The sequence below is a fragment of the Silurus aristotelis genome (genome assembly GCF_946808225.1).
Source record: "Silurus aristotelis genome assembly, chromosome: 14".
In the NCBI taxonomy this organism is placed as follows: Eukaryota; Metazoa; Chordata; class Actinopteri; order Siluriformes; family Siluridae; genus Silurus; species Silurus aristotelis.
The window spans coordinates 27,592,272-27,617,841 of NC_139587.1; the positions used below are offsets into that span (position 1 = coordinate 27,592,272).

A 25,570-nucleotide genomic window follows, 5' to 3' on the forward strand; every position below is an offset into this window, starting at 1 on the left:
TATGTGGTTCAGACTATTTTACCAGGGGTGTTTTTTTTTTTTTTTTTAGTTTTTTAATCCAGCTTCCATTAAAAAAATTAATCGTTTGATTAAATCGATTATCGGCAAAAAAGAAATCGGTCGACCTCCAGCTATTATATCGATATTGTAATAAATGGTCACAGAACAATTTTCATTTTCATTCATTTCGAATTTTGATTTTTTTTTTTATAAAATAATAATACATTAAATTACAAATTTGCTGAAATGTTTACTTTTTGTAATTTTTTCTTAAATTGTAAAAAAGAAAAATGAAAGGTTTGATCCACGTAGTTAGTCAGCACTGTAATTATTGTGATACTCAATAATGTATAACTGCGTTTTAAAAAAAATCGAGTACCAAAAAAAATATCGTGATATGATATTTTGGGTCGATGTTCATCCTCTCCCATTTACTGATCTCATGAAGCAACGTGAAACCTCCCTCATTTCTTTCTTTTTTTTTGTCCTCTCAGCTACAACGTGATGGTTGAGTGCTGGCACCCCAAACCCGAGCGGCGTCCGACCTTCTCCGAGCTCGTCTCGCGCATCTCGGCCATCTTCTCCAGCTTCAGCGGAGAGCACTACATCCTTCTGAACACCACCTACGTGAACATCGACAAGATGACTCCCTACCCTTCTCTCATCTCGTCTCAAAGCCAGCTGAACCGGGACTGCTGCACCTGAGCGGAGAGAGACAGGACACACACACACACACACACACACACACACAGGAGGACGAGGCAGAAGGAGAACTTTTCGAGTGTAAAAGGAGGAAGCTGATTGGCTGATTGTCTTTATCACTGTAGATAGAGTGGAGCTCTCTGTAGCAGGAGCAGCTTTGATTCCTGCACATTCGCCGATATGAACTTCGTTTGAGACGCTGACAGATGCAGAGCAGCGCTCAAAACCCCGTCTCTCTCTCAGAAGAGCTGGCAGACGCTCCTCATAACTGTGAAGACGAGTCCAAGAATATCGAGCGACACCCTGGAACTGCGCCGGGACACAGTGAATCATCTGAAGTGCAGCATCTGTACACTGTGCGTTCCTGATCCAGGATCAGTTCCTGTCCACGTTACTGTATATACACTGTATATTTTAGGCATCTATCGCAGAACAGACTGGAATCTGTGACTCTCGATCAGATGATCCGGATCTCTCGGTGTTCCTCTCACCCTCTGCCTGTTTGGGCTTCTCGATGCCTGACTGCATCGCAGGACGTCGTGAACGTCTCCAAAGTCCAGCTGACCTGAGAACAGCGGGACAGGACGAGACTCTTTCAGCAGAACACTGGATGATGGAATGGAAAAGTGTGACTGTATTTAGGGCTGCATCGATGTGGTATGAGGTACACTAAGCAGCAGAATGTCTTAAAAATACGATGGCGGAAAAAAAAAAGTCGACAGATGATGGTTTATTCTTGACAGCCAACTAAAACAAAAAAATCGACTTTTTATATACTAATATGGACGAGCTGGTGCAGCGATGGCACATTGAGGGTGATGGGATTTGAACTCACGACCTTCAAAAATGCCTCGACCACTAAGCTATCGCCTTCCCATGGGATTTGAACCCATGACCTTCTGATCAATAGTCAAACATCTTATTCAATGAGCTGCCAAACAAAGAGCACAATCCTCATGGCTGAATCAGATCAGTGGAACGTTCCTGACTGATGAACAGCATCGATGCAGCCCCGATCACTTTCTTTTCATCTGTACGAAGATTCACACATGATGAAATGTAAAAACAAATATATAAGCTTCTACGACTTTCAACCAAACACAATCTGATTCGTTAAAGAAAACCTGATGATCTTTCTTCTTCTCCTTTTTTGGGATATAAAGTTGTTCTGAAGTGTCTCTAGGTGACGTATGAATGTGGTGTGAATAAGGTCCGGTTCTCGTGTCTGACCTGCTGTGTGATTAATGTTTATGTATATTTCACTTTACAGACTGATGTATTGTATCATGCAGGACTATTTTAAGGCTGGTTGAAAAATGTTCTTTTCTGTATATTGTACCAGAGGGTACTTTGTGTCCGTAGGCGTGACTCTCGTACTCACGTGACTCACGTCCTCCCGGTGGCTCGGCGTAGCGTTCGCTCTCTGTATGAATGAGGTACAGATAAATATCTTGGTTTCTTGGCTTGTGACTTTGTTAAATAAAGTTCATTATTATCAGTGTGTGTGTTTAAATATCCAAACTTCATTGTTCTGCATGCGATTTGAATCAGAAGGATTTCAGGATTTCAGGTGCCGGTAAAACCATGCTGACACTCTTGGGGCCCCCGAGCAAGGCCCTCAACTCTCAGTGCTCCAGGGGGTGCTGTATAATTGGACATGCAAAGAAAGAATCCCACTGTGAAGCCCTTCCCTTTTTTTTCCCCTGCATCTCGGCAGACTCTGACCTTTCATTAACACCTTGTTGGACTTGACATTTGACCTCGTGTCTAGACATGCGCTTCGGCTTCCTTTTTCGAATTCTTTTCTGCGACGCACAAAGCCGACGCTTCTCCCCAGTGCTGACCTTGAACGCTCAAGGTCACAAACATCGTGTTCGTATCATGGGACCCGACTTCAACACCGACTCATAAAGAGAGGACGCGCTGAAGGACGGCGTCACGAGACCACGATCGTTCAGCAGCTCCATAAATCAGCGATCGCCGCTCGCGCAAAAAAAACCAAAACAATGAGTCTGAACGGGAAGGGCGAATACTGTCGAATGCAAAAGTTTGTACACCCTCTGGTCAAAGATTTACAGCAACAAGACACTGCATGAAAAGAGCAGAATCTGGAAGGATTTGGAAACAGTAAACTAGCAGTTCATTTCGAGTTTGTCGGATGTATGCGGGTAGAAAAACAGACAGAGGTCACACAAAACCGTCCACAAACAACCATGTAACTCAAATCAGCAGATATACTCAGGAAAAGTGAAGTGTGATGACTGCTGGGTCCTGGCTGCCTTTCATACGCTAATGACTGGTCATTGTATTGTGACGTGGACATGTGATGTGTCTTTCATGATCAATAATAATAGAAAAAGCTCAAAACTACATTGATTGTATTACTGGTGAAAAAAGTCTTCTATGAATGTTCTTTTAGTTTCTATACAACAAACTGACTGTAAGATTGTTCTTACAGATGAGTTTTTAACAGAAGATCTTGGGTATGAAGGAGAACAGGAAGGAAGATGGAGGTGGAATGGTTAATAGGTCTGAGTTATTTTGGAGCAGGGAAGGTTCCAGAAAGTGAAATGAATCCTGAACCAACATGGCTTCCATTTCATACTTCAGCACCATGCATTCGAGTTCTGTAAGTGTTATTTAGAGAGAAAACATCTGGAGTGATATCTATCATGGAACGACCTTCCCAGGCACCTAAATCCTACTGAACTGCTCTAGGATGAAGATATAAATCTTCAACTTGTGACCTTTTTGAGTTTTACAAAAGGCACAACAAAATAATTCAACTGAATCTTCAAATAAATTAAAAGAATGAATGAAAAGAAAGTGGAACATTTAGACATTTGTTTGAAAGAGAATCTTCATACCTAATACATTGTCAAGTTTGAAAGAAAAGGAACATGCATGTGTCCCTATAGGGTTTCATACTTTTGGTGCAATATTTTTAATAGAAATTTGTTTATTAGATTTGATCAATTTAAACCCGAATTGTATTGCTGAAATGGAACAAATGGCTTGTTCCGCGCCCATAGTGTTTAGTGTTCATTAAACGCGCAGCAGCGACATCTTGTGGTAAACACAGCAACGACAATAACCACAGCTGTTCAATTGTTAAATTTTGTGGAGCGCTTTTAACTTTAGACGTTTTCTTAAAGCAGCTTTAAAGAGATAAAACGTTTAAAAAATTTGTATAAAAGAATGTATACATTTAATGGCTGTAAATTTGTTCATTATTATTGTAAGTTCATCTCTAATGAGTGAGAAAGTGGCAGTTGTGGAGAAGAAAACATTTATTGAAACCTTGAGAGGACCTTTTCCAGACTCCTTGTCCTCAACACCGAATGTCCATTCATTACAGTTTGATGTTTACTGTTCAGATATAGGTGCTTCAATGTAGAACTGTTCATGAAAACTGAAGTCCTGAGCCCATTGTAGTAGACTGTTCATATTAATTACAGTCCAAATCCATCCTCATGGTTCCTGAACCAAGTCAAACAAGTAGAAATCTGTTGATGTGCATTTAAAGTCCAGCAAAGCAAAAACCAGAACACAAACGAAAACCAAAGTCGAAACGAATACAGCAACAAATACGTCTATTCTATTGAGAAGGAAAGTTCACAAAGAGGTGTTTAAAGGAAGCTATTTTATGGTGTGTGTGTGTGTGTGTGTGTGTGTGTGTGTGTGTGTGTGTGTGTGTGTGTGTGTGTGTGTGTGTGTGTGTGTGTGTGTGTGTGTGCTGATATTATTTCCAGTCCAAACCCATCCTCAAAGTTCTTGAGTTGCTCAACATGAGGTCTAATGTGAGCGTGAAAAACTAAAACAATCGGAGAGACAAATGATGGGAAATTCTTGCCTCCATCCCTTGTAATAATCTAAATGAGTCATAAAGTACATGTTTTTACCATCTCTCTCTCTCTCTCTCTCTCTCTCTCTCTCTCTCTCTCTCTCTCTCTCTCTCTCTCTCTCTTTCTTATAATATACAGTATTGTGCTTTGGTGTAAAGAATACGTTCGAATATAAATATATACTTTAATTGTTTATTTTATTAATTTACAAAATGCATCAGAAGAGAAATCCAAATCAAATCCCTATTTGTTCTGAACATCATTTGGCTTTCACTTCTAACTTTTGCGCACTTTTTCTACTTGAACAAAGTCTGGGATTTTGATCAGAGTCGTGTATGATTAACCAATTACACCAAGCAGCTAATGCTAACGTTAGCACTAGTGATCATTCATTTCATATGTAGGTTGAAACCCAGTAACTAAGTAAAACAGAAACAGCTGTGTAGGAGCTTCAGAAACAGTCAAACTCCTGAGGCTCCCTCGACACAAATCCGGATAAATTTGAAAATCCAAAAACGTTCCGCATCCACAGAAAAACGTCTGAAAATGCTCACGTCCTCGTACTGCACACAAGTGTCATCATTTTCTAAAGGCGTCGTCATATGCACAAGAGTGTTTTCAAAAAGTTACGTTTCGTCCCAGTGTGGACAGAAGGCCACACTGAGAGAAAAATATAAAAGCCCATTAGGACATTGGACATGATTTTAGGTGAGGTTGTGGAAGACAAGTTTCATGTCACAGGTCCTACACCATGACAAGACAGAGCACAGCAACACAAGACACACAAAAGCTCTACTGCATCAGCAGGATCTCTCCCAGTTTCCCGAAGAGCTGGAGAGCGTTACAACAACGAGTGTCTGCAGAGAAAAAGGAGATCTCTAAAGAGAAACATTTGTTGTAAGAAAAAACACCCTACATCTCCCGCTGTACATCTGTGACTAGACGGTGTGCAAACTTTTGCACCAGGTTGTACCTCATCTCTCAGAGGAGAACAGGGTTATTGGGATTCATTACGCTGCTGAGTAATTCTCCATGACGTCCTTCAAGACGTCCTTTCCTTATGAATCGGTGATGAAAAACGCAGGAGTGAAACTGGTTCTGCTTCCGTTTCTGAGGTCAGGTCATGTGATACGGACATTTCTGATCCAAGATAGAGAAAAGATCTGCTTTATAATGGAGAGGAATATCTGAAACACTTGTCTAGACAAAGGACAAATAAAGGTCAGCCAATCGCGGTCAGCCGAGACAGACAATGAGAGAACAAATGGAGGTCAATAATAATCTCCAAAGGTATTGGGACACCTGAGGTTTGCAGCCGTATGTGGTTCTTCACCAAACAGTTTGAGGCACACAATTGTCTTTGGATGCAGTATCATGAAATGTTTCCTTCACTTGAACATGTTCCAGCATGACAATGCCCCTGTGCACAAAGCCAGCTCCATGAAGATCTGCTCTACAGGTTTGGTGTTGAAGATCTCCTGCTATAGATCTCCAAACCTTACTGAAAAACTTTGGGATGAAAGCCGTCTTTCGCGAGGGCTTCTGTAATGCATCACCTTATCTGTTCATCTGACCTAATAGTCGAGGTCCTGATTTGCTGTTTGAACTCAATGGGCGCTTGCTAATTTGTGAACAAATACAGTGCGAGTTTGACATTGGCAGTAAAATCAGCACTTTCTATCTCTGTGCCATTAAAAACAAGTCCAGAGGCAAACAAACCAAATTACTCAGTTCATTCCACTGACAAACTGATTTCTGTTGACCATTAAAATCTGAAAAGACAAATTTCTGTTTCTTCTGAGGTTTCGGCATGAATAATAGTACAGGAGGATGTGAGAATGCCTGGGTTTTGGTGTTTGCATGCCTAAGCATGATGACCCAATGTCTACACCACAACAACACATTCTTATGGATTAGTTTCTTCGTCCTCTTCTTCCTATAGGTGTCTTTTTTAATTGAATAAGTATCACATTTATGCCATGTACATGTAATCACCATTCACCACTGATCAAAAGGCATAGATAGATAGATAGATAGATAGATAGATAGATAGATAGATAGATAGATAGATAGATAGATAGATAGATAGATAGACAGACAGACAGACAGACAGACAGACAGACAGACAGACAGACAGACAGAACTTTATTGTTATTGCATTGTACAGGTTCACAGCAATGAAATGCATTTTGGCATCTACCAAAAGTGCAAAATGTAGCAATCGTGCAAATAGTGCAGATAAATAATGTGATATGTATGTAAACATATGTGCAGTGAATAAATATAAAGGCTATAACAGTGCAGAGACGTTACATTGTGTGTATAATTGTACAGAAGTTTTATACAGTGTTTATACAGTGATCAAATGGTGTAGTGTAGAGTTCAGTAGTGTGATGGTGGATGGAAAAAAGCTGCTGGTTCTGGTGCACATGTTCATGTATCTCCTTCTTGATGGAAGGAGGTTAAACAGTTTGTGACTGGGATGTGAAGAGTCCTTGATAATGTTGTAGATTTGCCCGCTTCATCCCTTCCTGCCTCTGGATGGTGTTGTCTTTCGGAATGGAGGTGACTCTGTACAGCAGGGGATGGTTTCCCATCAAAGGAGTAAGAACAGGAGCTTTAAACATGGATTTGGACTGTAGATAATGTCAACAGTCTGCTACACTGACTCAGGACTAAAGTTTGCTTCTGATCACCATCACTGCACCTCAGCATCGTTTATTTGTAATAAATGGAAATTTGGTGCCACCCAGATGAGGATGAGGTTCCCTCTTGAGTCTGGTTTATCTCAAGGTTTCTTCCTTATGCCATCTCAAAGATTTTTCCCTTCACCACAGTTGGCACCGTCTCGCTGAATAGGGACAAACTTACACTTATAAAGAACATCTTATTCATTCTGTATCATCGCATTGCCTGTGTAAAGCTGCTTTTAGACAATGTTCATTGTTAAAAGTGCAATACAAATAAAATGTAATTAAATGTAATTAAATTGAATTTCATTAATTTCACAGATATTTATGAAAAAGGAAGTATTAATTCCAAATGACTTTATGCTGACTAGGCACAAATTGAGGAAATAAAAGACACAGTAGAAATGTGTTTTTGCTGATTATGGCTGGAGTATTGGTGTAGACGAGGATGTGAGACAACCTGGGTTTTGGTGTTTGCATGTCTGAGCAAGACTGCATGTCTAATCCACAACATCGTCTTGTGGTTTTATTTTTACTTCCTCAACTTTCAATTGATGTCTGATCTTTATTTAAATAAATATGAGATTTAGACTTTCATGCTTTCTAAAATGAATTGTTGATTATATATATATATATATATATATATATATATATATATATATATATATATATATATATATATATATATAAAAGCCACAATTTCTACATGCCTAAAAAAACTACAACCATCATACCAGTGCCTAAGCACTCTGAATGCTGAATGCCTAAATGACTTTTACCCAGTTACACTCACCCCTATTGCTATGAAGTGCTTTGAGAAACTGGTTCTGAATCACCTTACTGTGGGTCTACCACCTACACTGGACCCACACCAGTTTGCCTATCGTCTGACAGAGGATGCATTTTCTATGGCTCTTCATTCAGCCCTCACCCACTTGGATAAAAAGAACATCTACATTAGAATGCTGTTCATTGACTTTTGCTTTGCGTTCAATACAGTCCTCCCCACTGTAGCGATCACTAAGCTCAGTGACCTGGGTATCTGCACCTCCACTTGCAGATGGATTCTGAACTTTCTCACCAACAGACCTCAGTCTGTCAGGCTGTGTAAACAGGTAGCCTCAACCCTCATTCTGAACATTGGCATCCCACAGGGCTGTGTTCTGAGACCACTACTCTACTCCCTGTTCACCCACGATTGTGCTCCTCTGCATTACTCCAACATCTTCATTAAGTATGCAGATGACACCACCGTGGTCGGCCAGATCAGCAACAACGACGAATCGGCCTACAGGGAAGAGATCCGGAGCCTGACTGCATGGTGTGTCATCAATAACCTGACCCTCAATGCCATGAAGACTAGTGAGCTCATTGTGGGCTTTCGGAAATCTAACAGCAGGAGACACTTCCCAGTTTACAACAATGGAACTGAGGTAGAACGCATCTTCAGCTTTAAATTCTTGGAAGTTCATATCTCTGAGGATCTGTCATGGCACCAGAATACTCTGGTTAGGAAGGCACAACAAGGCCAACTTGAGGACTCCCAAGAAATCCTGGCACCCAACTACCTGCAATTGAGCATCTTCACTACAACAGATATCTGCGCAGAGCTAACAACACCATCGAGGATTCTTCACATCCCAGTCACAAACTATTTAAATACTTTCCATCAATAAGGAGATACAGAAACATACGGACCAGAACCTTCAAGTTCAGGGCAGGCTTTTTTCAATGCACCATCACATGAACTCTACACTACACCATTAGATCACTGTATAAATACCAGTGGCGGGCAGTCAGGTTGATAAAACTGCGCATTTTAGAGTGGCCTTTCATTGTGGCAGCATAAAGCACACCTGTGCATTAATCATGCTGTCTAATCAGCATCTTGATCTGCCTCACCTGTGAGATGGATGATTCTCTCGGTAAAGGAGACGTGCTCACTAACATAGATTTAGACAAATTTATGAACAATATTTGAGAGAAATAGGCCTTTTATGTACTAAGGAATGTCTAAGGTCTAAGGAAGAAGAAAAGGATTTATACCGATTGGCCAGGCAGAGTGACCGAGCTGGGAAGGATGTACTGCAAGTTAGAGCAGTAAAGGATGGAGAGGAAAATGTGTTGACTAGTGAGGAGAGTGTGTTGAGAAGGTGGAGGGAGTATTTTGAGCAGCTGATGAATGAGGAAAATCAGAGAGAGAGAAGGTTGGATGATGTGGAGTTGGTGAAGCAGGATGTAGATAGGATTAGTAAGGAGGAAGTGAGAGCAGCGATTAAGAGGATGAAGAGTGGAAAGTCGGTTGGACCAGATGACATACCGGTAGAAGCGTGGAGATGTTTAGGAGAGATGGCAGTGGAGTTTTTGACCAGGTTGTTTAACAGGATTTTGGAAGGTGAGAAGATGCCTGAGGAATGGAGAAGAAGTGTGCTGGTACCGATCTTTAAGCATAAAGGAGATGTGCAGTCTTGCAGTAACTACAGGGGAATTAAGTTGATCAGTCACACCATGAAGTTATGGGAAAGAGTGGTGGAAGCCAGGCTGAGAGAAGAGGTGATCATCTGTGAGCAACAGTATGGTTTCATGCCGAGGAAGAGCACCACAGATGCCTTATTTGCTTTGAGGATGTTGATGTAGAAGTATAGAGAAGGACAGAAGGAATTGCATTGTGTATTTGTGGATTGAGAGAAAGCGTACGACAGAGTGCCAAGAGAGGAGTTGTGGTATTGTATGAGGAAGTCAGGTGTGTCAGAGAAGTATGTGAGGGTGGTGCAGGACATGTATGAGAACAGTGTGACGGCAGTGAAGTGTGCAGTAGGTACGACATACTGGTTCAGGGTGAAGGTTGGACTGCATCAAGGATCGGCCCTGAGCCCTTTCCTGTTTGCAGTGGTGATGGACAGGTTGACGGACGAGGTCAGACAGGAGTCTCCTTGGACTATGATGTTTGCGGATGATATTGTGATTTGTGGTGAGAGTAGGGAGCAGGTTGAGAAGAGCCTGGAGAGGTGGAGATATGCGTTGGAGAGAAGAGGAATGAGAGTCAGTAGAAGTAAGACAGAGTACATGTGTGTGAATGAGAGGGAGGGCAGTGGAGTGGTGCGGTTGCAGGGAGAAGAGCTGGAAAAGGTGGAGGAGTTCAGGTACCTGGGGTCAACAGTGCAAAGTAATGGAGAGTGTGTTAGAAAAGTGAAGAAAAGAGTGCAGGCAGGGTGGAGTGGGTGGAGAAGAGTGACAGGAGTGATTTGTGATAGAAGAGTATCTGCAAGAATGAAAGGGAAAGTTTATAGGACTGTGGTGAGACCTGCGATGTTTTATGGATTAGAGACAGTGGCATTGAGTAGAAGACAGGAGACAGGAGGTGGAGCTGGAGGTAGCAGAGCTGAAGATGTTGAGGTTTTCGTTGGGAGTGATGAGGATGGACAAGATTAGAAATGAGTTTATTAGAGGGACAGCGCATGTAGGATGTTTTGGTGACAAGGTGAGGGAGGCGAGATTGAGATGGTTTGGACATGTGCAAAGGAGGGACATGAATTATATTGGTGGAAGAATGCTGAGGATGGAGCCACCAGGTAGGAGGAAAAGAGGAAGGCCAAGGAGGAGGTTCATGGATGTGGTGAGGGAAGACATGCAGGTAGTTGGTGTGAAAGAGGCAGATGTAGAGGACAGGGTGGTATGGAGACGGATGATCCGCTGTGGCGCCCTCTAATGGGAGCAGCCGAAAGAAGAAGAAGAAGATTTACATGCTGTACATATATTAACATATTTATCTGCACTTGTCAATTTGCACAATTGCTACTTTTTGCAATTCTGGTACATACTAATCTGCATTTTGTTGCTATGTACCTGAAATGATAATAAAGTAATTTTTTTATAAATAACTAATAAACCCATATGACCTTATGCTGACTAGGCACAAATTGAGGAAATAAAAGATACAGTAGAAATGTGTTTTTGCTGATAATGGCTGGAGTATTGGTGTAAAGGAGGATGTGAGACAACCCGGGTTTTGGTGTTTGCATGTCTGAGCACGACTGCGTGTTTCATCCACAACATTGTCTTGTGGTTTTATTTTTACTTCCTTAACTTTGAATTGATCTCTCTATCTTTATTTAAATAAATATGAGATTTAAACTTTCATGCTTTCTTAAATGAATTGTTGATTATTTATTTATACCTGCAGCTCTGACAGTGTACAGCTTTTTATATACAGTATAAGTCACAGGTTTATATAAATGTGGCCATTAAAATTCATGATTGCACTTACAGTAAAGCTTAGATTTATGGACTTACAAAAAGATAAAAAAAATTACATGTTTAACTTTGTAATCCCCCTCCTTGAACTGCCACCTTAACGTGGTGGAGGGGTTTGAGTACCCGAATGACCCTAGGAGCTATGTTGTCCGGGGCTATATGCCCCTGGTAGGGTCTCCCAAGGCAAACAGGTTCTAGGCGACGGGTCAGACTAAGAGCGGTTCAAAAACCCCTATGAGGTTCATAAACCCCTTATGAGAAAAAACACATCAAGGACCGTGACGTCGCCCGGTATGGCGCAGCCGGGGCCCCACCCTGGAGCCAAGCCCGGGTTTGGGGCTCGTATGCGAGCGCCTGGTGGCCAGGCCTTCCCCCACGGGGTCCGGCTGGGCTCAGCCCGAAGGAGCGATGTGGGGCCGCCTTCCCGTGGGCTCACCACCTGCAGGAGGGACCGTAAGGGGCTGGTGCTGAGAGGATCGGGCAGCAGTTGAAGGCGGGGGCCTCGACAACCCGATCCCTGGACACGAAGCTAGCGTGAGGTCGAGAGGTTCCGACTAGAGATAGTCGGGATCACCTCTACGCACGGCTTGGGCTCTGGAACCACACTCCTTGAGAGAGGATGGACTCTTCACCACTCTGGAGTTGCCCATGGTGAAAGGCGGCGGGCTGGTGTGGGTTTGCTTATAGCCCCCCAGCTCAGCCGCCATGTGTTGGAGTTCACCCCGGTGAATGAAAGGGTCGTTTCCCTGCGCCTACGGGTCGGGGATAGGTCTCTCACTGTCGTGTGTGCCTTCGGGCCAAACGGCAGTGTAGAGTACCCGGCCTTCTTGGGGTCTCTGGGAGGGGTGCTGGACAGTGCTCCGACTGGAGACTCCGTCATTCTACCGGGAGACTTCAATGCCCACGTGGGCAGCGACAGTGACACCTGGAGGGGTGTAATTGGAAGGAACGGCCTCCCTGATCTGAACCCGAGTGGTGTTCAGTTATTGGACTTCTGTGCTAGTTACAGTTTGTCCATAATGAACACCATGTTAAAGTATAACGGTGTCCATCAGTGCACGTGGCACCAGGACACCCTAGGCCGTAGGTCGATGATCGACTTTGTGGTCGTTTCATCTGACCTGCGGCCGTATGTCTTGGACACTCGGGTAAAGAGAGGGGCGGAGCTGTCAACTGATCACCACCTGGTGGTGAGTTGGATCTGATGGCGGGGGTGGAAGCTGGACAGACTCGGCAGACCCAAGCGTACTGTGAGGGTCTGCTGGGAACGTTTGGCCGAGTCTCCTGTCAGAGAGATCTTCAACTCCTCTTCAACTCCTCAACTCCCACCTCCGGCAGAGCTTTGACCGGATGATCATTGAGTCCGAGTGGACCATGTTCTCCACCTCCATTGTGGAAGCGGCCGCTCGGAGCTGTGGCCGTAAGGTCTCCGGTGCCTGTTGAGGCGGCAATCCCTCACTGGGATGGTTTGCAGCCGAGTGTGAAGCGGCTGGGATGAGAATCAGCACCTCCAAATTCGAGGCCATGGTCCTCAGTCGGAAAAGGGTGGTTTGCCCACTTCAGGTTGGTGGAGAGTTCCTGCCGCAAGTGGAGGAGTTTAAGTATCTTGGGGTTTTGTTCACGAGTGAGGGAAGGGTGGAACAGGAGATTGACAGACGGATCGGTGCAGCTTCTGCAGTAATGCGGTCGATGTACCGGTCTGTCGTGGTGAAGAAAGAGCTGAGCCGCAAGGCGAAACTCTCGATTTACCGGTCAATCTATGTTCCTACTCTCACCTATGGTCATGAGCTCTGGGTCATGACCGAAAGGACAAGATCCCGGATACAGGCGGCCGAAATGTGCTTTCTCCGCAGGGTGGCTGGGCGATCCCCTAGAGATGAGAAGCTCGGTCACTCGGGAGGAGCTCAGAGTAGAGCCGCTGCTCCTCCACATCGAGAGGGGTCAGCTGAGGTGGCTCGGGCATCTGTTCCGGATGCCTCCTGGACGCCTTCCTGGGAAGGTGTTCCGGGCGCGTCCCACTGGGAGGAGACCCGGAAGACCTAGGACACGCTGGAGAGACTATGTCTCCCGGCTGGCCTGGGAACGCCTCGGTGTCCCCCCGGAAGAGCTGGAAGAAGTGTCTAGGGAGAGGGAAGTCTGGGCATCTCTGCTTAGACTGCTGCCCCCGCGACCCGGCCTCGGATAAGCAGGAGAAGATATCATTTCATGTCATGTCATGTCATGTCATGTCATGTCATGTCATGTCAACTCTGTAATCCAGTAGCTGGTAGTGCATTTTAGCCCAAAGCTTTCAGTGGTGTCCTACCTGAATCAATCCACCTCTTTATACCATCATATGATTCCACGTCTACGAAACTCAGTATTATAGAGAAGTGCAGTAGAACAGAGTGCTGCATCACACACAGGATCTCATACGGTAGAAATGAATGTCATTTCTAAAGCAAGAAACCCAAGGAACACAATTTAACATGTCTTCTTTCACTGGAGCCGCAACTGCACCTCCACATACAGTACATCATCTCCTGCAGAAGCATCGATATTCACCTCATCACATCACCCCGAGTTTTCCCTGCATTTTCTGTTTATTATGGTTTTCCTGGGGATTTAAAATTATTTCAAATTGTGTGTTTTTGTGCAAATTCAAGGTGAAAGAAAACACAAAAGTATATGGTCGACCACTTTTATTTCCACTTTTATTTCCTGAGCATATATATATATATATATATATATATATATATATATATTTTTTTTTTTCCAGACATGGAGTATCATTTCATTTATACGATGACGACACCCAACTGTATCTCCCCTTTAAACACAGTGATCCAAGCTCCTTAGAGGTTCTGTTGTCTTGCTTTCATAAAGTGAAAACTTGGCTTTCCGATAATTTTTTATCCTTAAACTAAAACAAAACTGAAGTCTTACTGTTTAGTCCAAGTGATTTTTATGATTTTAGCAATTTAGACCTCGGCATCTTAAGCTCTTATGTTACTCCATATGCAAAAAATCTTGGTGTTCTGTTTGACTCAGGGCTCAAGTTTGATAAACAGATTAATGCTGTCGTCAAATCATGTTTTTTTCACCTACGACGTTTGTCAAAAGTCAAACCTGCTCTATCTTTTAAGAACTTTGAACTACTTATCCATGCTTTTATTACTTCACGTCTCGATTATTGTAATTCGCTCTATTATGGAGCAAATCAATCTCTGATCGGACGTCTTCAAACAGTACAGAAGGCTGCAGCCAGACTTTTAAGAGGAAAACGAAAGTTTGATCATATTAATCCGATTTTAACTTCTTTGCATTGGCTACCTGTAAAATTGCGTATAGAATTTAAAATTCTAGTTTTTGTTTTTAAAGCACTACATGGTTTAGCGTCTATATACCTTTCTGAGATTTTATACCATCATAACCCCTCTAGGAACCTCAGATCAGGCACTCTCGAAATGCTCTTTATTTGTAGAACGAGATTAAAGCATCGTGGAGACCGAGCTTTTGCAATAGTAGGCCCTAAACTTTGGAATAACCTTCCAGCATCGATCCAGTCGGCATCATCACTCTCTTCTTTCAAATCAAATCTTAAAACACATCTTCTAAGCTCTTAATCTATTCATTTATTGCTTTCTTTGTAATGTTTGTAATGTATACCTGTACCTGTTCATTCTAATTTGTACAGCACTTTGGTCAACCCTGGGTTGTTTTTAAATGTGCTTTTATAAATAAATGAATGAATGAATGAATATATATACACAGTGGAACCTCGGAGCTCGCGGCCTCAGCGCTCGCGACCTCGCATGCTCGCGACTTTCATTCCGACTGGCGACTCTCATTCAGATCGGCTCGTGAGCAACCGCGAGCTGCTCAAAACGCTAGTTTTAACATTTCTAATCAAGGTTTATCTCATTAAAATTGTCTAATAATTAAGTGTTATGGAGTGAAATAGTGTTATTTACTCATTTAAATCGATTTCGTAGAGTGTTCTTTGGGTTTTTACTGGGTTGGAAGGGGCGTATCAAAAGGTCACGAAAATTCGGAGCTCGCGACCGGTCTTGGTCCCTAACCCTCGCGAGCTCCGAGGTTCCACTGTATATATATATATATTTATTTATTTATTTATTTATTTTTTTATTTTTTTACTTGTGCAGTTTGCTATACTGTAGCTGCAGTTTGCAAGCTCTGACTAGTGTGCTTTTGACCATCCAATTATTGAACACCTGCCCACTGCCGGCAACTCAAAATCTGAGTGGTTAAAGCAACAGCTTAATTTTTATGTATTTTACCCTACAGGTGCCTACAGTGCTAATTTTAAAAGTTCTTGCGGCAAATACATTTGACCCCAGCGACAAGTGAAATCTGATTGGATAGAACTTCCAGTGTAAACCCAAGAATAAACGCTATCAAATTAAGAGAATAGACTATTGGGAATAATTTAATACATATTTGTGGACAAAAATATATTAAAATGTAAGTCAGTGTTTCTGATACAATTTAGGCCAGCAGAGAAGGCCTTGCCCACCCTGCAGTAATCAAGTGTAATTAACATTACTATGCACCCCAATGCCTCCAGTCCTGTCTAGGCTTAGCTCCTGGATTTGTGGTCCCTGGACCACCAACATGGGAGAGAGTAGGAAAAGAAGAAAACAGCAGAGGGAAAATAGACTCTAGATGAGGGGACTAGGGGAGGTACAATTGGGGAAGCAGATCCAGAGAATTGGTTCTGGGGAAAGGTTTCATGTTTCCAAGGAGCAGTGTTGGGGAAAGTATTATAGAGAAGAAGAAGAAGGTGAAAACTAAAAGTTCCAAGATAAGACATGTAATTTGGTGCATCTATTACCTATTTGCAGTCTTCACTATTTCAGGTATCAACAAGTGTGTACTGTGTACTGTGTACTGTATACTGTGATGTGGAACCATGTTGTGCTTTATATATCAGCCACAATCATATTTTTATACTTACTTTATGCACTTATTCGGACATCCAAACAGTAAGGCATTTAAATAGTGCAACCTAGATGTAAAACCAGCATGAACTTGAGTTTGGTTGCTCTCAAGGTTTCTTCCTCATGGAGTCTCAGGGAGTTTCTCCCTGTCACGGTCAACACTGGCCCACTCATTATGTACTAAATTATAAGGGTTTAATTTAAAGGCACTAAAATTATCAGCACTAATATATAAATTCATATTTTAGAACCTATTTGTTTCTGTAAAGCTGCTTATTGGCAATTATCATTATTAGTAGCACTATACGAATAAAAACAAATTTATTTCTATAGGCTTTTTCACTTTTACTTCGTAAATGATCATAATACAACATATTTAGCTGCCCTCAGTGGTAGTGGTGCATAACTGAACCTATTGTCATTAGGAAAGTGCATCCCAAATTGTTAAAATGGCAATAATAGCAGCCTGACAAGGACCTAACATTAAGGATGTCACTAAGATTAAGTAGGTAAGGCCCAGTTTTTAATATGCAGTTGAAACCACAAAGCAAAGTCATTCACATAATTTCATGTTTTTATTAGTAAAGAAGTGTTTCCAGAATAACAGACAGCATACATTGTACAGATATCATTTCTGGAAAAGAAATTAAAACTGTATTGTTTTTCTTTAAGGAATTCGAATGATCACAAAGCTGTTGAAGAAGATGACCATTTACTTAAAGACAGCAGCATATGATACAATGTATGAGTTACTGTAGGCGTAAAACATTCGGTCTCGTGGGTTATAATTCAGAGACTGGATGTTGGTCTGCATCTTCTGTATGCGGATCTTCAGATCGTAGCGCTCCTCTCTTGTCTCCGTGTCGAACGAGTAGAAAATCTCCTCTGTCTGTTTGTCCAGGAATCGTGTGGCGTAAAGCACTCCACATACCATGAACGTGTTCGTGATAGTGCGCTTGTGCAGCGACGTGTTCCATGTCCGACCCAGAGACAGAGGATTCCCTTCTATCACTTCACTAAGGATCACATTGCCAAAATTTTCTGTTGATGAGTAGACCACCCAGACACCAGACTCGTCTGTGACCAAATCCAGGTCTGTGTAGCTGTATGTTGCGTCCAAGTGGCCGAAGGGAAACTTGTTGTTGTAACCAGTGTTTTTTGGAAGTTGTGCATTAGTGATGGAGCGGTCAGAGATGTTGAAGCGACACACAGATGGAAAATCATAGCAGTTGTAATATAGCGCACCTCCGTACTGCACCACGTTAGGGCCCATGATGGTGTTTTTGGTGGGGTTTGAGGATGCGATAGGGGTGTCCACTGGATCCACACCTAACAGTATAGTGCTCAAACTGCTGTAGTGTCGCACATAATTGGCATAAACATCACTGCTGGTCAGAGCCACCAGCCAGTATCGACCCTCTTCCCCAGGTATAGGTTTCGGGTCTTTGCCCCAGGCGCCAAAAGAGTAAGAGGTTCCATACTGGGTTTGGCCGTATGTTCTAGGGCCAGTTATATTGACCAACTCACCTTGTGGACAGCGTTCTACACACACAGAGAAAAAGAATGCAGGAAATGATCAGACGATCTATTACATAAGCAGTATGATTTAAAAAAATTTCAACAAGAATCACATGCTTTAATTAAGCTGACTAACAGACTGTGTACAGCTACTCCTCATAATCCAGGGGTGTCCAATCTGTTCCACAAAGGGCCAATCTGGGTGCAGGCATCATTCCAACCAAACAAGTACACACCAAATTCTACCTGCCTAAATCTAATAATTTGTATTTTTAATGACTATCAAGTGTGGCCCTTGATTGATTAGAATGAAGAAGGCATATGTGAACATGATTCAGAAGTGCCACCATTTTATATGGGCCAAAACATATTTAAAATAGACTAAGGCAAAAGTAAAAAAAAAACACTTCTGTGGACAGACAAATACAAATTTTTAATTCTTCCAGAAATCGGTAATTCTGTGCTAAAAAGGGAATTGGACTATCCAACTTATCATCAGTTAAAAAGCCTACATAGCTGATTATATGGGGATGCATTAGTGCCTATGGAATGGCCAGCTTGCACATCTGGAATGGCAGCATCAATACTGAAAGGGAAATAGAGGCTTTAGAGAAACATATGCTTCCATCCAGATGATGACTGAATGAAGTTTTTTACCAACTGAAACATCTGGTGAATCATGGAATATGACAGAAGACCCAGAAATCCTGTTTCAAAAACAAACTGGTACTGTGCACATAAACATGGCCCTGATGCAACTTTTGTGACACGTACTGCAGCCATCAAATTCGAAATGATCAAGATACTTTCCTTAAAATGGAACATTTCCTCGGCTTAAGCATTTTATATGCTGTCTATGTTTTATTGTGAATAAAACATCAGGTATTGAAGTTTTTTACAGGGTTTGTAGTCTTGTGTATCAGCTGTATTGTTAAAATAACATTAAAAGCCACCTCACTTGATTAATATGCAATAATTGTACATATTTACACACATGTGTAGAAGGAAACCCATGCAGACTATTTTGGTGGTTAAGCTTATGATTTTGCAGTTCTGCTAAAGTGTTAAAGTGTACATACGTGGGCGAGGAGTGGAAGGCTGAGGAGTGGCCTGAAGCTCATGCTGACATTCGGCCAATTCCATCTTGAAGCGCTGATTTTCTCGCTGTTTGCTCACCACTTGCGAAACGTCAAAGGCCTCGAGCTCCTGCATGCCCTGTGTCATGCTTTGCAGCTTTAATTTGAAACAGAAAAAACAACCAGGTTCATTCGGTTATGCAGACCTTCAGACACCAGCAGATCAATATTATTCAAACCAATTACTTATCATAATACACTGTTCAGGTAATAATGACTCAATATAAATTAAATATGTATGTAAAAAGGCCTGTCTCCGGGAGATTACCACTAATAACAAACTAATCTAAATGGGAAACCCTAGTGGTGTTATGCTTTGAAGTGTCTGTCAAGAAGTTAAGGCACTTATTTTCCTAAATGAAAATGAACGATGAATTTATGGTTTGCCTTAAGACACACTTCTGGATGGATAAAGTTTTAACAGAAAAATGAAAAGTGTGCTTAATGGACTTCATGGCTCTATGTTTGGCCCCTTTAATTTGAGCATGGTGTGACGATGTGAAATTTGGTGTGGTGTGAGGTGATATAATGTGGTGTGATGTGTGTTTGATGTGCTGCAGTTAGTCACCTTGGTTGCGGTGCTCTGACTGAGCTGCCTGTGGGAGCTGATGGTTTTGTTCAGTTTACTCATGAGCTCCAGGACCTCAGCGAGTTCGAGCTCAATAATTCGCAGTGAAACAGCTCCGTACAGACCACCATCATCCTCCTTCTCCAACACAGACACGCTCTCTTCCAGTTGCTCCAGCCGCCGCTGCACCCCCAACATCAGTACATCCACCTCCATGAACTGAGAGAGAGAGAGAGAGAGAGAGAGAGAGAGAGAGAGAGAGAGAGAGAGAGAGAGTAAATTCTAGTGTAAGCTAATTAAGATTACCTTTATGTGTATAAAGATTATCAGGTCTGATAATAAAAAATTGTCAATCGGTTGCTCATTAATAAATAATTAAAATCACTGGACAGTCAATTCCACACTCTGCCTTATCACATCTCTCTATTGTTGATTAACTTGCCAAGTTATTAACTGCACAATTTATTCAGATAAACAGAATATTCAGAAGACATTCAGATGCCTCTGCTACACACCTGTGTTGAAGTGATGCTCTTCGTGCACTGATCAGCTGCAGTGCGAATCGAGGTGAGTTTCTCCATCGGGAAAGGAGGTTGAATGTTGTTCAGCTCACACATACAGTTCTCCCCGATCACACACTGTCGACAAATTCGAAATCCGAACAAGAAATAAATACGATACACATGAAGTTTTCTTGGAATGTAACAGGTTTATAGATGATCCTTTTATTCTGTGCAGGTTACAGAATTCTAAAGTTTGACTCTTCAAATGTGAAACCAACATTTTGAAAAGGCTCATGAGACAAATGGTAAAGCTGTGTTCCTCTTACCTGAGAGAGAAGGACGAGGACGAACACAGCCGTCCGTACAGACAAAAGAGACGGCCTCATGTCTGCTTCTGAAGATGAGCAGAACGAAGACTCTGCAGCTTTATATCAGGAGAACAAGTCCATAAGCTCTCAAAGTAAATCACCGCCTCCTTTTACAAAATCTAGAGGTTTTAAAACAAATCCACATTTCTGCTGACTACGATATCATAACTCCATACGTTTGGGAAAGTGAGAAAGAGGAAATTTTGTTTTGCTGATATGTTCATAGAAATAACTATAGAGGATGTGGGACAATTCAGGTTTTGATATTTGCATAACTTTAATCGCATTTACCTCATATCTCATTTTTCTTTCCTCTTTTTTCTGTTGCGTTTTTCCCGTTATCTTGCCTTCCCATTATCTGAATAATTGCAAAGGATTGCTTTCATGATTGCAAACAGATTTGATTTTGTTCCATTAATAAACGTATTATTGTGCTGTTGAATTCTGCATTCTGATTCAAATCATAAATTTTATTTTGATTCACATTTTTACTGGGCTAAAGGTAGTAAAACTTTCCTTTAATAAAATGATCTAATTTCCAAACTCTATCAGAATCCCTGCCTTACATTTTAATATATAAAATTTCGTGTTTGAATTTCTATCCAATCAGATTTCTGCCATCACGCATTGCTGGGGTCAAAGGAAATCGCTGTTTGTGATGGGAATCGACGTCAAAACAATTTAATTTCCTGAACATTTATATCATTTGCGTTTTCTTTCCAGTAGAAATTGCACAAAAACACACAGTTTGCCTTCATTTCAAATACCCATCATGCAAACCGTAATGCACATGCAAATGCAAAACAAAAACACAGGGAAAACTGCGGGGTGAATATTTATTTAATGAGGTGAATATCGATGCTTCTGCTGGAGATGATGTATGTGGAGGTGCAGTTGTGGCTCCAGTGAAAGGAGACGTGTTGAATTGTGTTCATTGTGTTTGTTTTTTGCTTTAGTGATGATGTTTATTCTCTCTGTATGAGATCCTGTGTGTGATGCAGCTCTGTTCTACTGCACTTCTCTATAATACTGATGGTTTCTACAGACCTGGCATCATAATGATGGGATTAAAATGTGGATGGTTCAGGTAGAACATCACTGAAGGCTGGGGGTGAAAAACACGGCCTTCCCCTTAATAATATTAATAATTGTACTAGTAATAATAATATTACTACAACTGTTATTAATAAAAATTGACAAAACAGTTTTACTGTATAGTTTAACTGAAACTCTTTCATCATTATAAATATTTAAGTGTGAAATATTAATAAACTCAAAATTAGAAGGACCTGAAAAATACTTCAATATTTAGACTTCCCAAAAGGTGATAATTAAAAGCTGACTTGACATGTACACATATGAATTTTCTTGTCAGCAAATATTAAAATTTTCTACTTCCTTTTAAGGGGAAAAATCTTTACATCCTCATCAGAAAATAAGTAACAATTGTGTGTGTGTGTGTGTGTGTGTGTGTGTGTGTGTGTGTGTGTGTGTGTGTGTGTGTGTGTGTGTGTGTATGTGTGTGTGCGTGTGTGTGTGTGTGCGTGTGCTCATACAGTACTTATAAAGGCTCATGGAGAAGTTCAGACACAGTCAGAGTTTGATGATGATCCTGCTTGTGCTGCTTCTCGCCGTCGCTGTAAGTATTTTCACTCCGCTTTCAGCTCCAATCCTGATCCTTAACCCCAAATAAACAGAATAAACCCGGCATTTATCAATGACATTTTAATTTTTATTTAATTATCTTTTAATTTTATATATATATATATATATATATATATATATATATATATATATATATATATATATATATATATATATAATGTGTGTGTGTGTGTGTGTGTGTGTGTGTGTGTGTGTGTGTGTGTGTGTGTGTGTGTGTGTGTAAAATATTTAATTATGATTTTATATATATTTTGATCTTTGTAACTATTCAATTTTATTTAATTAAATTAAATTAATTACATTTAAATCATATCCACTGTATTTTACATTTACATTACAGATGTAAATATTATTGTTTTATTTTATTTATTAATTAATCCTTTCAACTGAAAAAAATACTGCATTTATATTTTCCCCTTTTATGTTTAGTGATTGCTATTTTATACACTGCTAAATCTATTTTTTTTTATTTAAATTGTGTTTTCAATGCTTATTTTATGACAATTACTCAGTATAAAATAGATTTCCTAACAATGCTTTTAATGTCTTACATTGCAAAATTTAAATGTATAAATACACATATTACAGAAAGCATCTTTGTATGTCATTGAAGAGAAATTAAACAATATTATATGACCAGGAGAACCGTTTATAGGCATACGTAAACTAGATGGTCGCCCAGGGCACAACCAGCTGGAGGCGCTAGTGGGCGCCCTATGCCCCTCTGCCTCCCTCCACGAACACCCCCTCAACCCCCCCATAATCTTTTTCTTCTTCTTCATCTTATTAGTAGTAGTAGAAGTATATTTTTTCTTATTATTTTGTTATTGTGACGTTCTTTGATTACTTACTTATCTGAGTAGGTTCTCTAATGATAGTGGCCACTGCTGTTAGGAAGAGAAATAGAGATGTAGAAGGCGGAAGAGAATGTTTTCCATGTTTATGCTTAAATATGCAAAGGTCTGTTATAGCTATTTACCAGTTACTTTATACTTGTTTACCACTTATTTTCTTTGATCATGAATGTGCATAGTTCTGTTTTTATAGAAATGTTTCATTTCATTATTCATCTCTGCTTTACAGCATTTCTTGTAGAGCAAGAATTTTGCATGATAATGTATTGTATGATGTACCGTGTATGTGTTTAGGGGCGTGGCCAGGCTCACAGAGTTCAGGGCCAGGAGAGAAACGGCACATGTGTGTGTAATGTGAACAGCACAGTTTGGGCTTTTCCTACTGCAAAGTATGACGGTGTGACAGAACTGCTGCAGAACTGCCAAAACTCACAGCAGCATCTTCAAACACAGGTCATATATATTATATATATAGTACACTGCAAATACAGATTACAGACACACGCACACACACACACACTGCATGAATTCCATACACACTGCATAAATTCCACACACACTGCAAAGGCAGCAGCTTTGAACAGATTTCATTTAAGAATTAAATCTATAATAAAGTTTTTTTGGTGTAATCATACAAAAGACTGAACTGAAATGTAACTCATATCCCATAACGTAGTATAATGAATATTGATTTCGGTTTAACAGACAGCTGCAAGCGATATGACGATGCCAGAGATGGAGACGAAGCTGACAAACATAAAACAGCGACTAGAGAAGTACCAGTACCTGAACACTCAGGGTCTGTACAACACTCTACACTTAAAGCAGTTTAGCCTGGAGATCCAGCACCTACATGACACCATGAGTAACGTAAAACCTGGTAGGGAGGCACAGCAGATACGCACAGAGGTACACACATACACACATATACTGTATTTATATACATTTAGTTGGATTGTTGCAATCTTGTATCCTCATTGAGGTGTTTCGGTACTGCTAATTATTGTTTATTAATGTATTATATTCTTTTTTTTAAACTAACGATGGATTTCTATGATGGAGGACTTGTGTGATCTATGGTAAATATAGTGCAGAAATAAAAGAAAGAGAAACATATAATGGCTGAAATGCTGAAGTACAGACAGGACTCTCTGTAGGGGCTCCAACATATGTGACAGGTCATGTGGACCTTTCAAAACATTCAATGTAACTGTAAATAGATCAAAGTGTCATTTATTACAAGTTATTTATTAATACATTAATATATCTATCAAATACTTCTATATGACAATCCTCTACTTCTGGATATTAAACCCCAGCAAGTTGTTTAACTCCTTTTTCACTTTTTGTTGATGGGATTTGTGTGCTGATGTCACTGAACAGGATATACAAACAGTTTTTCCAGAGTCAGAACATTAAAAAAAAAAACAAATACCAGAAACCAACTTTCTCTAACAATTTTAACTGGACCCAATCAAGAACCTTATCAACCTTTTCAACGGTCCATACCAGTGTCGGATATGTAGGTCTGAACAACAAAAAAAACAAAGATGCTGAACAACATTCTTAGACAGACAACGGGAGCTGAGCGACATCCTCAGCTGGGTAGAGAGGCTGGGTGACATCCTCAACAGGATATGGGGTTCCAACACTGAAGCTACTGTAGTAAAGAGCTTTCATTTTTTTGCATCAGAGATGAGAATCCAACTGGGGTTGATGGTGGCAAATGAGCTGCATTATTGTTTTTTTTTTTTCTTCTAGAGTAAAAAAGAAATAATGGTTAAAAAAATCAGTTCATCGTTCAAAAAGAATAGATTTTTCTCAAAAACAAAACCATTTGCTTTTATTATGCAATCCAATTTTCTAAGAAAAGGCAAATGATCATGCTTGAGAAAAGCTGGAGATGTACAAAGGGCTGGACAACAACAACAACAAAAAAAACAAGCATAGAACCTCAGACATAGGGGAATTTAAATACACAGGAAAATATACCACAAGTAGTGAAAGTTAAGAAATAAGCAGGGAAGGAGAACTTGGGGGAAAATGAGGACATCTAGTGGACACAGTACAGAAAGTTCCTTATTTTCTTTGGCTCCTTTCTCAAAACTGCTATTCCTTTATGTTCTGTCACTTGGAGTTGCTACTGTGCATCTATCACATAATTTTATATGTATCTGATAGATATTTCCTAATTATCTGATAGATCTATATTCACTGTTTCTTTGATAACTTTGAAATTCAGAATGTATCTTTCACAGTATCTTTGTTGCTTTACTGCTATAACTCAAGAATTTAGGATTTTTTTTCCGCATGTTTTATCCCAATGTTAGGTTTTTGCTCTGCTTGTTTAATACAATACAAATGTATCCATCAGTACAATCCATTTACTCATCCTTTAATATTAAAATCAGATAGAGATAGAGATAGATTACAGATGAGCTGCTGATTGGCTAATTGGTGCCTCCTATGCCTCTATTTACAAACTGCCACTGATGTTGTAGTCACATAGGCAACTGTGTTTGGTTTC

At 40.7% G+C, this 25,570-nt stretch overlaps 3 protein-coding genes across 5 annotated transcripts in view; 2 read left to right on the forward strand and 1 right to left on the reverse strand.

Annotated features, from left to right (window-relative positions):
- met (MET proto-oncogene, receptor tyrosine kinase) overlaps window positions 1-2,200 on the forward strand; it is a 62,110-nt gene extending 59,910 nt beyond the window's left edge. For both annotated transcript variants that reach the window (XM_083561177.1, XM_083561178.1), the window contains one exon: window positions 495-2,200. In XM_083561177.1, the coding sequence (XP_083417303.1) occupies window positions 495-705 (211 nt within the window). In that variant the 3' untranslated portion in view covers window positions 706-2,200. The remainder of the gene's footprint in view (window positions 1-494) is intronic.
- A 14,787-nt stretch (window positions 2,201-16,987) lies between these two features.
- Window positions 16,988-20,629, reverse strand: LOC310737064 (olfactomedin-4-like). The gene is made up of 5 exons (XM_083561231.1): window positions 20,483-20,629; window positions 20,169-20,291; window positions 19,654-19,872; window positions 19,029-19,182; window positions 16,988-17,973 (listed from the first exon to the last, which is right to left on the reverse strand). The coding sequence occupies exons 1-5, from the start codon at window positions 20,540-20,542 to the stop codon at window positions 17,144-17,146; spliced, it is 1,386 nt and encodes a 461-aa protein (XP_083417357.1). The 5' UTR covers window positions 20,543-20,629; the 3' UTR covers window positions 16,988-17,143.
- Window positions 20,630-22,066: 1,437 nt separating this feature from the next.
- LOC310737070 (olfactomedin-4-like) overlaps window positions 22,067-25,570 on the forward strand; it is a 29,529-nt gene continuing 26,025 nt past the window's right edge. Inside the window, exons 1-3 of one of the 2 annotated variants that reach the window (XM_083561239.1) lie at window positions 22,067-22,163; window positions 23,338-23,496; window positions 23,749-23,952. In XM_083561239.1, the coding sequence (XP_083417365.1) occupies window positions 22,098-22,163; window positions 23,338-23,496; window positions 23,749-23,952 (429 nt within the window). In that variant the 5' untranslated portion in view covers window positions 22,067-22,097. Of the gene's footprint in view, window positions 22,164-23,051; window positions 23,150-23,337; window positions 23,497-23,748; window positions 23,953-25,570 lie in introns of those variants that run through there. The other variant, XM_083561240.1, reaches the window with a different exon arrangement.